At 41.3% G+C, this 12622-nt stretch overlaps 1 protein-coding gene across 5 annotated transcripts in view; it reads left to right on the forward strand.

Moving 5' to 3' along the window:
• The window catches only part of cyld2 (cylindromatosis (turban tumor syndrome) 2), a 29487-nt gene continuing 16865 nt past the window's right edge, over positions 1-12622 (forward strand). Inside the window, exons 1-5 of one of the 5 annotated variants that reach the window (XM_068000298.1) lie at positions 1-30; positions 1754-1946; positions 3880-4336; positions 8910-9045; positions 12007-12332. In XM_068000298.1, the coding sequence (XP_067856399.1) occupies positions 3920-4336; positions 8910-9045; positions 12007-12332 (879 nt within the window). In that variant the 5' untranslated portion in view covers positions 1-30; positions 1754-1946; positions 3880-3919. Of the gene's footprint in view, positions 125-179; positions 254-324; positions 736-1753; positions 1947-3879; positions 4337-8909; positions 9046-12006; positions 12333-12622 lie in introns of those variants that run through there. The other 4 variants (XM_068000297.1, XM_068000296.1, XM_068000300.1 and 1 more) reach the window with 4 other exon arrangements.

Raw genomic sequence — 12622 nt, forward strand, 5'->3', positions numbered from 1 at the left:
TGATCTCTAGTGCGGCCGCCGAGCGACGAGGTGAGTCGGTTCAGATAAGCGGTTGGTGGGTGAAATGTCCTTAAAGCGGCGGGTGAGGAAAACCCTGTCGACATAAAATGACCATTGAAGTGAAGTAAATAAATAAACATTAGGTCGTTTGGGATCGTGACAGTAAAGGGAATTGCCGGCGGCAGGTCGGAAAGGCCTGGACGTTTGTGTGAGAGAAAGTTCCAGGTCGTGCCGCTTGCTTCCAGTTTATTGGGTACGACGCTGTTTATCAAGCGTTTGCTGAGGCCTGGTTAACCGGCGCTTGAGAGGGAGAAGCCCCCAGAGGCGGCAGTGACCCGGGGCCCGGCAGCAGCTGAGCCTCCACCTGTGTTTTTTTTTTGTTGGAAGGGTTTTAAAGTCAATGCAGCCCAGCTCTGTCCAAGTTTGTAAATGAGTTTTGGGGGGGATTATTTTCTTAAATTTGCGATGATATTGCACGTAATTTAGATTGTTAGCGTATACAGCAACTAGCGTCTTGCAGGTTCTCCTTTGGTTTCGATTTGTTTTGTTTTCCCCTTCGTGTCCCGAAACTCCCAATTGTATTGCAGCCTCTTCCCATCGTTTGGAGTGAAACCTGCCTCCTCATCAAAAGCAAAATACTGCGGATGCTGGAAATCTGAAATGAAAACAGAAAATGCTGGAGAAGCTCAGCAAGTCAGGCGGCATCTGTGGAGAAAGAAAGAGTTAACGTTTCAGGTCGAAGTCCTTTGGTCAGAACTCTACCTCCTCATCTCGAGTTCAAATCTGTTTTAACCAACTGAAAAATAAACTGATCCATATTTTTAAACGGGCTTGCTGTTTTTGATGAATTTGACGCCCTGTTTTTGATGAATTTCTTGTTGACTGCCCTTGTTTTGAACATTGCACATTTTTTGTTGTTGCATCACTTATAATACTACTCCAAAATCGGCAATTTGGTAATGGTACCGAGCATTTCACCGCTTGTGGCATAGATGTTCAGCTGCTCCAGAAATTATGCATTAAAATTAAAACACAAAATAAAATTGAAAGTGCTCAATGGCCTGCTTTTTAGGAGTATAACATAGGAACAGGAGTAGGCTGTTCAGCCCCTCGTGTCCGCTCCGCCATTTGATAAGATCATGGCTGATCTGTGATCTAGCTCCATATACCTGCCTTTGGCCCATATCCCTTAATACCTTTGGTTGCCATAAAGCTATCTATCTCAGATTTAAATTTAGCAATTGAGCTAGTATCAATTGCTGTTTGCGGAAGAGAGTTCCAAACTTCTACCACCCTTTGTGTGTAGAAATGTTTTCTAATCTCACTCCTGAAAAGTCTGGCTCTAATTTTTAGACTGTGCCCCCTACTCCTAAAATCCCCAACCAGTGGAAATAGTTTCTCTCTATTCAACCTATCCGTTCCCCTTAATATCTTATAAACTTCGATCAGATCACCCCTTAACCTTCTAAACTCTAGAGAATACAACCCCAATTTGTGTAATCTCTCCTTGTAACTTAATCCTTGAAGTCCGGGTATCATTCTAGTTTGTTAATGTTAGAACAGAGCTGACCAGATAGCAGTTCTAATGTAAGTGTTATGAATTGTTCCTAAAGTGTATTTTCCCACTTAAGCATTGCAGTTTGTTTAAAGAACTGATTAATGGATGCTGGTGTGATGGAAGATGGATCAGTACAGGTACTTGAATACTCTCTTGCTAATGTAACTGTACCACTTTGTATTTTTTCTACTGTAGGGCTTGAATTGAATACAAGATCACTAAAACAAGACCAGTGTGTTTAGTAATTAACCAATGACGAATCCAGTGGACCAGTGAATTCATTCTGATGCCAATGTGAACTTACTACACCATGATTCAACACAAGGAAGCTTCTTTATGGAGACACTTTTGCACAATATCTTAAAAATACACCTCTGTATAAGATACAGTAAGTACACTCTTTTATAAAGAAACTGGAAGCTATAGGGGTGTGTGACCAATTCTTGGACTTTTACCTTGAGATGCGTATTCACCTCCAGGATCTATGTATGGGTAGGTGGGAGACTGACTGACCTTATTCCTATCACAAGAGCAATGAGGCTAGTTTATTCACTGTTGCCTATCCTATTCGATGTCTTCATCAATGATGTGTTGGCTGACATCGTATGGGACGGTTATGGATTGTCTGTTTAAAGCGCTTCTGAAAGAATTGCTTTTTTTTATGAATAACATTTGCTGTTGTCGGACTCTCCTGGGAGCTTAGTGTGCTGTACTCAACACCTTGAACTACAGGGTAACCAGCAGGATATGGTGCCTCCAACTGCAGTATGATATTTCTGCATGGCCCAAGGGGGGACCCTGAGGGTTTTGATTGGAAGGAATCTATCTGAATTATTGATTTATATTTGTATCTGATAGATGACAACTTTAGCTTGTACACAGTTCTTTGGGATCATGCTTAGAAGGGGCAAAAAGTGCTTTGGCCTTTCTTGTTTTTCTTTGCTGCCAGTTAAGTCAGACTGCAGGTAAAGCTTGTGTCCAAACTGTTCTGCTTCCTGGTTTGGAACTCTTGGGCATGGAATGAAAGAACTTTCTTCGGTCCTTGTGAGATGTCCAGGATCAAGCAGTGAGAGGATTTGTAGCGAAATGGGGAACAAATTGCAGAGAGGGAAAAACTTTGGCCTACACTGATTTGTTGCTCAGCAATTTGAAGGGGAAGAAGCAGCTTTACAATGGACATATCTCTGCTAAAGCCCCTCACACGAGAGCCTAAATTAAGAAGTTAGTGTTGGGTAAGCATGATAAATGGCAATGGGTTTGAATGTGTAGAGCGTCAAGATGGTTGGCACATCGCAAGCTCTCCTGCATAAGGCCTTCCTCCCTGCTGATGGCAGCTTTCCTTCATTTGACACAACAGCTGCTAGAAGGCATTATCTGGAGGCTGATAATGAGACCACACACAAAAATATCCAGAGTTTGGTGCCTACCCTGGAGTTGCAGAATGGCATCAGTTGCTGCTGAAGCTCTGCACCTCTAGCTTGTAGAAGCACCATTCGGTGGGATATGGTGTGTGTCCCAGCTGTGGTCAGGAGGATGGTTGTGAGTTGTGCTGCTAATGAGTAGTTTCTGACATGTTAAGTGAGGGTTTGAATCCTGTCTGATGGACCAACTAGTGACTGTCCACTTTTGTGGGGCCTCTTTGGAGTTGGCATGATTCCTGGATAACTCGCCTGGTGATGGATCCAAATGAACCCTTTGTGAGATACTTAATAATCTGACAGGTGAGCTAGGCAAGTCTGCAGTGTCCAGGACACTACTGATGATTAGTGATAGGATTAGATGATCATTTAGTGAGACCTCGGGGGGTACACTTGTTGGTGGGGTGGGATTCTTCCTGCTTGGCTCCAGATAACCCTGCTAGCCAATGCACTAATGGGTAGAGTGGCCCTAGCTGAACAAATATTGCGAAACTCACCAGTCTTTTCTGCTGGTAAAATTTCAGCTGTACCCCTTCTTGTGCTTGGCAATTGCAGGTGCCAACCTGCATCTAAACACTCTGCGTTTGGATGAGTTATGATGTGATCATTATGAGGAGAGCATATGTACTTTATATTAGGCAAACACAAACTCCACCTGTATGGATTTATCTGTGGTTTGGTTTGGATGTTGTTTAGCATGTTGGGGGATTTCTGTGTATATCAGAAACTCAGCTGATCCCCAAAAACCCTGCTTTTGATAAAGATCTTGTGTTGATAGGCCAGTTTTTTTTTTGAATGGCTGCAAAATTCCTTATTTCAAATTCTGCTGTCTAATGATGTGATGATCTTAAATTCAGTCTTGTGCCATATAAATTATAAAAGCTGCCCATTGGTTTTTTTTAGGTTCAAATGTTTTATAAGGCTTGGATTACCCAAAATCAGAATGGGAGGAGTTGAAAAAGATGAACATTATTTTGTGATAAAAGATTTTACTGTAAGCAAGAAGAACTGGAAAGGCTTATTGGTATATTTCAAGAAGTCAGAAATGGAGGAACTTTCTTCTGCAGTTGTGGAGTGCTACAAACAGACACCAAAGTCACCACAAGTGAAGCAAGAAAATTTAAAAGAAATCAGTAAGGATGAAGCAGAGTTGCTTTTTGAAATCCAGGACATTTCTCGTCGATATGAACTCCTTCAGAATGAAAAGCTCTTCAAGTCTATTTCTAACATACAAATTAATGACATTGTAGAAGTGAGGTTGAAGAAGGTGATGGGGATAGGAATTGTCAAAAATATGAAAAATTCTTCAAGAGACAATAGATTGAAACTGCATGGAACATTATTTCAAGTAGAGATGCTGGTAAGCAGCTAATAATCAGAGAATGTTACTGGGGGATGATGATGGTGTCAAAACTTTGGAACGGATTCCAACTCTGCAAGGCATTTGTAATGTAAAACAGTGACGAACCGTCTTTTTTTTTTCAATCCCGGTGTATATTCTTCATAGAAGGTGCAATGTAGGGAAGTGGGCTTGAAGTACCTCAGGTTGTGGGAAAAGGCATAGTTGGTCCTGTCTTGTCCAGCAATCAGAATTTTCTGACTGTGACAAACTCCTTGCCTCAATTGTATCTTATTGTTTGGAGTTGGGATGCTTATGTAAAATTCAGCTACTTAGCTCAGAAGGACATCCTGACAGTCCAGTGGTTAATCTGACATTTTCTATAGTTTGGGCTTCCATTGTTTGTACTGAAGCTGAAAATGGGGCTGTTCAGATTTTGGTTTTGCATTCTGGCTGTATTTAGCCATTAACATCAGATTTTCATTTCAATGAATCAGAGTAACATAATGTAAAAATACCAGAATTTTACAAGAAAACCTATAACTTTGTTGCACCCTGATCAGGTAGGGGGAAAAAAAGTTGAGACAGTTTGGGAAACTTGTACATGTAAACGGGGACCGAGTGTAATGTATTCATGTTTGCTGACAATACAAAGCTGTGAGGAGGACGCCAAGATGCTGCAAAGGGATATAGACAGGTTAAGTGAGTGGGCGAGAGGTGGTAGAATGAGTATAATGTGAGGAAATGTGAAATTATCCACTTTTGATAGGAAGAATAGAAAAGCAGAATATTTTTTAAAAGGTGAGAGACTAAGAAATGTTGATAGTCAGAGGGATTTGGGTGTCCTTGTACATGAATCACAGACAGTTAACATGCAGGTACAGCAAGCAATTAGGAAGGCAAATGGTATGATAGCCTTTATTGCAAGGGGGTTGGAATATGAGTAAGGAGGTCTTGCTGCAATTAAAAAGGGCTCTGGTGAGACCACACCTAGAGTACTGTGTCCGGTTTGGCCTCCTTACCTAGGAAGGGAGGTGCAACAAAGGTTCACTAGATTGATTCTTGGGATGAGAGGGTTGTCCTATGAGGAGAGATTGTGTAGAATGGGCCTATATTCTTGTTTAGAAGAATGAGGTGATCTCGTTGAAACATATAAAATTCTTAGAGGGCTTGACAGGATAGATGCTGAGAGGCTGTTACCCCTACCTGGAGAGTCTAGAACTAGGAGTCATAGTCTCAAGATAAGGGGTCGGCCATTTAGGACCAAGATGAGGAAAGATTTCTTCACTGAGCGTTGTGAATCTTTGGAATTCTCTACCCCTGAGAGCTGTGGATGCTCAGTCGTTGAGTATATTCAAGTCTGAGGTTGATTGATAGATTTTTGGGCACTAGGGGAATCAAGGGATATGGGGATAGGGTGGGAAAGTGGAGTTGAGGTAGACGATCAGCCATGATCTTATTGAATGGTGGAACGTAAGAATTAGGAGCATGAGTAGGCCATACGGCCCCTCGAGCCTGCTCCGCCATTCAGTAAGATCATGATGTGGAGATGCCGGTGATGGACTGGGGTGGACAAATGTAAGAAATCTTACAACACCAGGTTATAGTCCAACAGTTTTATTTGAAAATCACAAGCTTTCGGAGCTTACCTCCTTCGTAAGCTCCGAAAGCTTGTGATTTTCAAATAAAACTGTTGGACTATAACCTGGTGTTGTAAGATTCCTTACAGTAAGATAATGGCTGATCTTCTACCTCAACTCCACTTTCCTGCCCGATCCCCAAATCCCTTAATTCCCTGAGTCCAAAAATCTGTCTATCTCAGCCTTAAATATACTCAACATCCACAGCCTTTTGGGTTAGAGAATTCCAAAGATTCATAACCCTCAGTCTCCTTATCCTTATCTCGACCCCTTATCCTGAGACGATGCCCCCTAGTTCTAGACTCTCCAGCCGGGGAAACAATCTCTCAGCATCTACCCTACCCCTCGGAATCTTATGTTTCAACGCAATCACCTCTCGTTCTTCTAAACTCCAGAGAGTATAGACCCATTCTCCTTGATCTCTCCTCATAGGACAACCCTCTCACTCCAGGAGCAGGTTCGAGGGGCCATATGGCCTACTCCTGTTTTTATTTCTTATGTTCTTCTGTTTTCCACATTAGTGTTGGAAATAATTTTTTGGTTTTCTTCCCCTTTGGAGTTTCCTTGAACTGAATGCCTTCCCCAGAAATGGGAATGGGATGGAGACTTGACCCCAGGCCTCTGATAGTGGAACATTTATAACAGTATGCAAGAAAATGAAGGATGTAGCTTTTGATTTCCTTCCTCTATATAGTATGTGTCTGCCTGTTGTCTACCTCTTCCCATGATGAATTGGCTGAGAATAAGCAATGTGTAGGTGAAAATCCACTACCTGCACTATATGACACTATACATTAGAATCATAGAATAGAAAATTTAAGGAGGCTATTCAGCCCATTGTGTCCGCGCCGGCCGACAGTAAGCCACCCAGCCTAATCCCACTTTCCAGCACTTGGTCCGTAACCTTGTAGGTCACGGCACTTCATGTGCACATCCAGTTACTTTTTAAATGAGTTGAGGGTTTCTGCTGCTACCCCCTTTCAGGTATTGAGTTCCAGACCCCTACCACTCTCTGGGTGAAAAAATTTTTCCTCAGCTCCTCTCTAATCATTCTACCAGTCACTTTAAATCCATGCCTCTGGTTATTGACCTCTATGCTAAGGGAAATAGGTCCTTCTTATCCACTCTATCAAGGCCCCTCATAATTTTGTACACCTCAATTAAATCATCCCTCAGCCTCCTGTTCCAAAGAGAACAACCCCAGCTTGTCCAATCTCTCCTCACAGCTAAAATTCTCCAGTCCTGGCAACATCCTCGTAAATCTCCTCTGTACACGCTCTAGTGTAATTACATCCTTCCTGTAATGTGACCGGAACTGTACACAGTACTGAAGATGTGGCCTAACCAATGTTTCATACAGTTCCAGTATAACCTCCCTGCTCTTATATTCTGTGCCTCGACTAATAAAGGAAAGTATTCCATATGCCTTCTTAACCACCTTATTTACCTGTCCTGCTACCTTCAGGGATCTGTGGACATGCACTCCAAGGTCCCTCACTTCCTCTACACCTTTCGGTATCTTCCCATTTATTGTGTACTCCCTTGGCTTGTTTGCCCTCCCAAAATGCATTACCTCGCACTTCTGGATTGAATTCCATTTGCCACTTTTCTGCCCACCTGACCAGTCCATTGATATCTTCCTGCAATCCACAGCTTTCCTCCTCACTATCAACCACACGGCCAATTTTTGTATCATCTGCTAACTTCTTATTTGTGCCCCCTACATTTAAGTCTAAATCATTAATAAATTATCACAAAAAGCAAGGGACCTAGTACTGAGCCCTGCAGAACTCCACTGAAAACAGCCCTCTAGTCACAAAAACACCCATTGACTATTACCCTTTACTTTCTGCCACTGAGCCAATTTTGGATCCACTTGCCTCTCTCCCTTGGATCCCATGGGCTTGTACTTTTTTGACCAGTCTGCCATGTGGGACCTTGTCAAAAGCCTTGTTAAAATCCATGTAGACTACATCAAATGCACTACCCTCATCGACCCTCCTTGTTATCTTCTCAAAAAATTCAATCAAGTTAGTCAGATACAACCTTCCCTTAACAAATCCATGCTGACTGTCCTTGATTGCTCCGTGCTTTTCTAAGTGACGGATTATCCTGTCCCTCAGAATTGATTCCACTAATTTGCCCACCACCAAGGTTAGACTGACTGGCCTGTAATTACTCGGCCTATCCCTCGCTCCCTTTTTAAACAATGGTACAACATTAGCAATCCTCCGGCACCCGGCTTGTATCCAATGAGGATTGGAAAATGATGGTCAGAGCCTCTGCTATTTCCCCCCTTGCTTCTTTTAACAGCCTGGGATACATTTCATCTGGCCCTGGTGATTTATCTACTTTCAAAGATGCTAATCCCCTTAATACTTCCTCTCTCACATCCAATATTTCACACTCCTCCTGCTTAACTACAGTGTCTGCATCGTCCCTCTCTTTTGTGAAGACAGATGCAAAGTATTCATGAAGAACCATACCAACATCTTCCGCCTCTACACGTGTGATGTAGTGTACTGTACCACCAGGAATGACCAATGTAATTTTCACTGTAGCATACTGCAGGTCTTGGATTTGGTTTTAATTTTTGCATGGTATTGTCTGCCAGGCTGCACACCTCTGGCTGCATTAGGTAGGTAGATGAGTTTCTGGCCATGCAGCTCTTGGTTTGGCTGCCTGTACGATTCAGCTCTAGAGTGACCCTCTTTTTCAGTTTTTAGATTTAAAAACTATAGAAAGTGACTCTTTTTAATTTTTCTTGGTGTTGCTTTTTCTTTGTGCTGTTCATCCCTGTGTTGCTCTGGTTTTCACAATAGATATCAAGTTTGAGGCTACCAACATGTGTTTTCTTCAAAGCTTTAGGCAGCCACAGAGCAACAGTTCTTAGGTTATGGGTTTCTATGTTACTTTACATCAAATGTTTTTTTTCTCCACCCATCTCAATGTAGGAGGGAGAAGACCACAAAATGAGGGGGATTCGTGGCCAAGTCATCAATGTTAACGCAGGAGATATAATTTCTGCAAGTAGTACTGAAGTAGAACCATCTGGTACAAATGATAAAGAAAGTAAATTGCACAGTGATGGTATGTTTAAACATCAGGTGACTTTTTTATACTGGTTAGCGGCACTTGGGAGTGTATTTCGTGCACGTGTCTGCCTATATATGGGCATCTATCTGTGGGATTAGAACATTGTATTTTTTAATATTGGTCTAAGAGTATCTCCATGTTCTAGTTCTGACATTTTACAGTATTCCACCTGTTCCAATGCTACTTTACCAGGTTTCTGTAGTAGAGATCCTTCGTGAGCTATGGAAATTGAGTTCCCTACATTGACAGAAGATGGGCACTGCAGCCTTTTAATGCTCCATGGGTGAGGTGGATTGAGGGTGTTGTATCCCTACAAATGATGGCCATCCAACATCCTCTTAAGTATAACTCAGGGTACATGGCTTAGAGCCTCAGAGAGAAAATAGAAATTTAAAAGCCCTTTCATGTTAGTGGTTTTCAAGCTTTTTAATGTAGGAGATCCTGGCAAGTATTAACATTGAGCACCCCACAGCTCAGTAGGAATGACGAGGCTGCTTTGCTCTGCACAATTTGTGGGGCAATTACTGACTAGGTGATAGCAAGGCAAAGCTGTTTTGGAAGAGAATTCCAAAGATTAGTTAGGCAGAGAGTGGCTGAAAGATCACCCTTGGTTAGTGGAGCAGATAGGGTAGATCTTTTTTACTTTTATGTAAATCTAAATTTTGTGAGGGGAGAAGAAATAGATGGGAAATCTCAAACTTTATAATCTACCATGAGTTCCTGTTGTACATCCTGTATCTAGAAATTCTACATAGCTTTTTTTCTCAATCAATTCACCAATATTACAAAATATTGTGTATATTTTCTTTGTCTGATTTATTCAGTACAGTATTGGGTGAACACATTATGATAGTTATAATCAGGCTAGTGAGCCATAAGCAACCTGTGAGAGAGTGGTCTCATTGCCCATCTTATCTCCACTAACCATGGCTGTTGCTTTTCTTGCAGCAAGGATGATTATAGACAGTGTGCTGTCATGTTGCCACCATATACAAAAGAAATGCTCAGCTATCTCAACTCTCTGCACAGCACTTTTACACAACTGCTGCCACCAGACACTAATTTCGACTGCTTGGGTTTCTCTTTGAATTGATGTTTCATATCAAGATTAAATTACTTTAGTAAACTCTCTCATTTACTTTCAATGTAGTATAGAACTAGAAAATTATCCTAAACCAATTTACAAAAGAAATTGTAAATCTTTTAACCAAATACATAATTTAATTACAATATTATTGTCCCCTAGTGAGTTGAGCTTTGTCTGTGTACGCAGTGAGCAGGATGTCAGCTTGGAGATGTGGATCCAAAACACAATTTCGAACTAGTTCACTTAAAAAAAGAACTAAAATAAACCACTACCAAATGTATACACAGCAATGACTGTTTTCCAACCATCCCTTCCCAGCTCTTTCTGAATTTGATTTCTTTTAGAAGATTAAGCTCACCATCCAGGTGGTTGTTAGGTAACTGGAATGACTGTCAGGACAAATAATTCCCCTTTTTTTTCCTAACCCTCCCAAACAGCACAGTATATCCTAGATTACAAGAACACAATTTGAATGATGATCTAATGAATTTCCCAGGATTGCCTCATGGAGTCCAGTTTGAAGGTTTTATTTCTTTTTCCTCCACCCAAGGGCGTGACTATACTATTACAAGTCTACTTAGATGCCTGGTAATACTTACTGTAATTAGCATTCAGGTGTTGGTTAGCTCTAAATTACACTTGTAGAAGGTGTAAGTATAAAATGCATTATTTATTTTCAACATTTTTTTCTGTTTACTAATGCAAAGCATGTTTTTTGCACTTTTGAAATCAGTTGTTACAATTTAAGTTCCCTCAAGTCAGATGGAGAGTGGACTGGATGTAGGGTAAAGTTTCTTGTATACCACTTCGATAATTTGTCCTAAAACAAAACTCACAGAAGCTGATTACTCACAGTAATACCATCGATAGAAAGATTCCATTTTCTATACCAACTGTCCTCCTGATCAAACCCGACTGAACAATTTTGAGGTGTCAGCCGTGGCTCAGTGGTAGCACTCTTGCCTCCGAGTCAGAAGGTTGTGTGTTCAAGCCCCACTCCAGAGCACGTAATCTAGGCTGATACTTCAGTGCAGTACTGAGGGAGTGCTGCACTATTGGAGATGCTGTCTTTTGGATAAGATGTTTAACCGAAGTGCTGTCTGCCCTCGGGTGGATGTAAAAGATGCCACAGCACTACTCAAAGAAGAGCAAGGGAGTTCTTCTGGTAATCTGGCCAATATTTATCCATCAGCCAACTTCACTAAAACAAATTATCTGGTCATGTATCTCATTGCTGTTTGTGGGACCTTGCTGAGTGCTGTGTTTCCCTACATTACAACAGCTACTGCACTTAAAAAAAAAGTACTTCATTAGCTGTAAAGCGCTTTGGGACATCCTGAGGTTGTGAAAGGCACTGTATAAATGCAAGTCCTTTTCTCTTATGACCTGCCAGAGTGAGATGATTGACAATTTATTGCAGAATTATGGACTTTTTATGCTGTGGACCTTTGCCCACAATAAACTAGGTGAAATTGCCAAACTAATTTTGAGATCGATTCAGTGGGCTGCAATTAAACCCAAGACCAGTTAACTGACATCTAGCTCTCCCATTCTATTTTTTTTTTCTCACTGAAGTGTTTGTATGGAATTTGTTTTTCAGTTGCAAACACTTTGGTTCAGCCTGTGGAGATTTTCCTTTAATGCCCTTGATGTCTTTGTCAACTCATCGGGGGAAGAGTACCTAATTGATATGGGAAGAGACCCCCTTTCTCCTCACCTCTCCCTTCAAAAAGCCAAGAGTAGAAAATCTCACCCTAGATGCCTGCGTATAGTTAGCAGTGTCAGAGTAGGATTGCGTATGAGGATGTATTATTTTATCCTGAGTGATCTTTGTGCCATAAAAATGAAATATCCTGTTACCTCCTTAGATGCAAAAAACTGGAACAAGTACCCAGTTGGAAGTCCGTCCCAACAAATGAGAGTGGAAAAAGAAAAATCAAATGAACTCCCAGCATCATTTCTCAACCATATTTCCACGCCGGACCATTCAAAGAACTCTTTTAAACACTGCACTTCTAAAACTCTTATGCCTACCCTATCCAGTCCTGATCCTCTACTTGCAAAGATTGAAAATCCTGATCTAGAAGTTGAGTCGATGGTAGAAGTGAGATTGGCTAATAATGCTATAGTCTATGGAGTTATTAGATGGATTGGTACAGTAGAAGGAGGTTCGCGCTGGGCAGGAATTGAATTGGTGAGTATGATTGTATGGACGGTTTCTTTCTGAACTGTGTACATGCATATATTTTTCATTTTTTAAAAATAAATATTGCTAACGATTCAATTGCTTAGTGACTAGTGACATCACCAAATAGCTTGCTCCAATATCTTGGTCTTCCGCCAACACCCCTCTTTCCCAACCCCCCTCAAAAAACAAATTTGAACTAACTTTCGTCTCAAATATTTTGTGCATATGTCAGTAGTTGTGCAATATATTTAAACACCCTGTGGGAGGAGCAGTATACTGTAGTAGCAACTTTGTTG

Source organism: Heptranchias perlo, chromosome 19, assembly GCF_035084215.1.
Source record: "Heptranchias perlo isolate sHepPer1 chromosome 19, sHepPer1.hap1, whole genome shotgun sequence".
In the NCBI taxonomy this organism is placed as follows: domain Eukaryota; kingdom Metazoa; phylum Chordata; class Chondrichthyes; order Hexanchiformes; family Hexanchidae; genus Heptranchias; species Heptranchias perlo.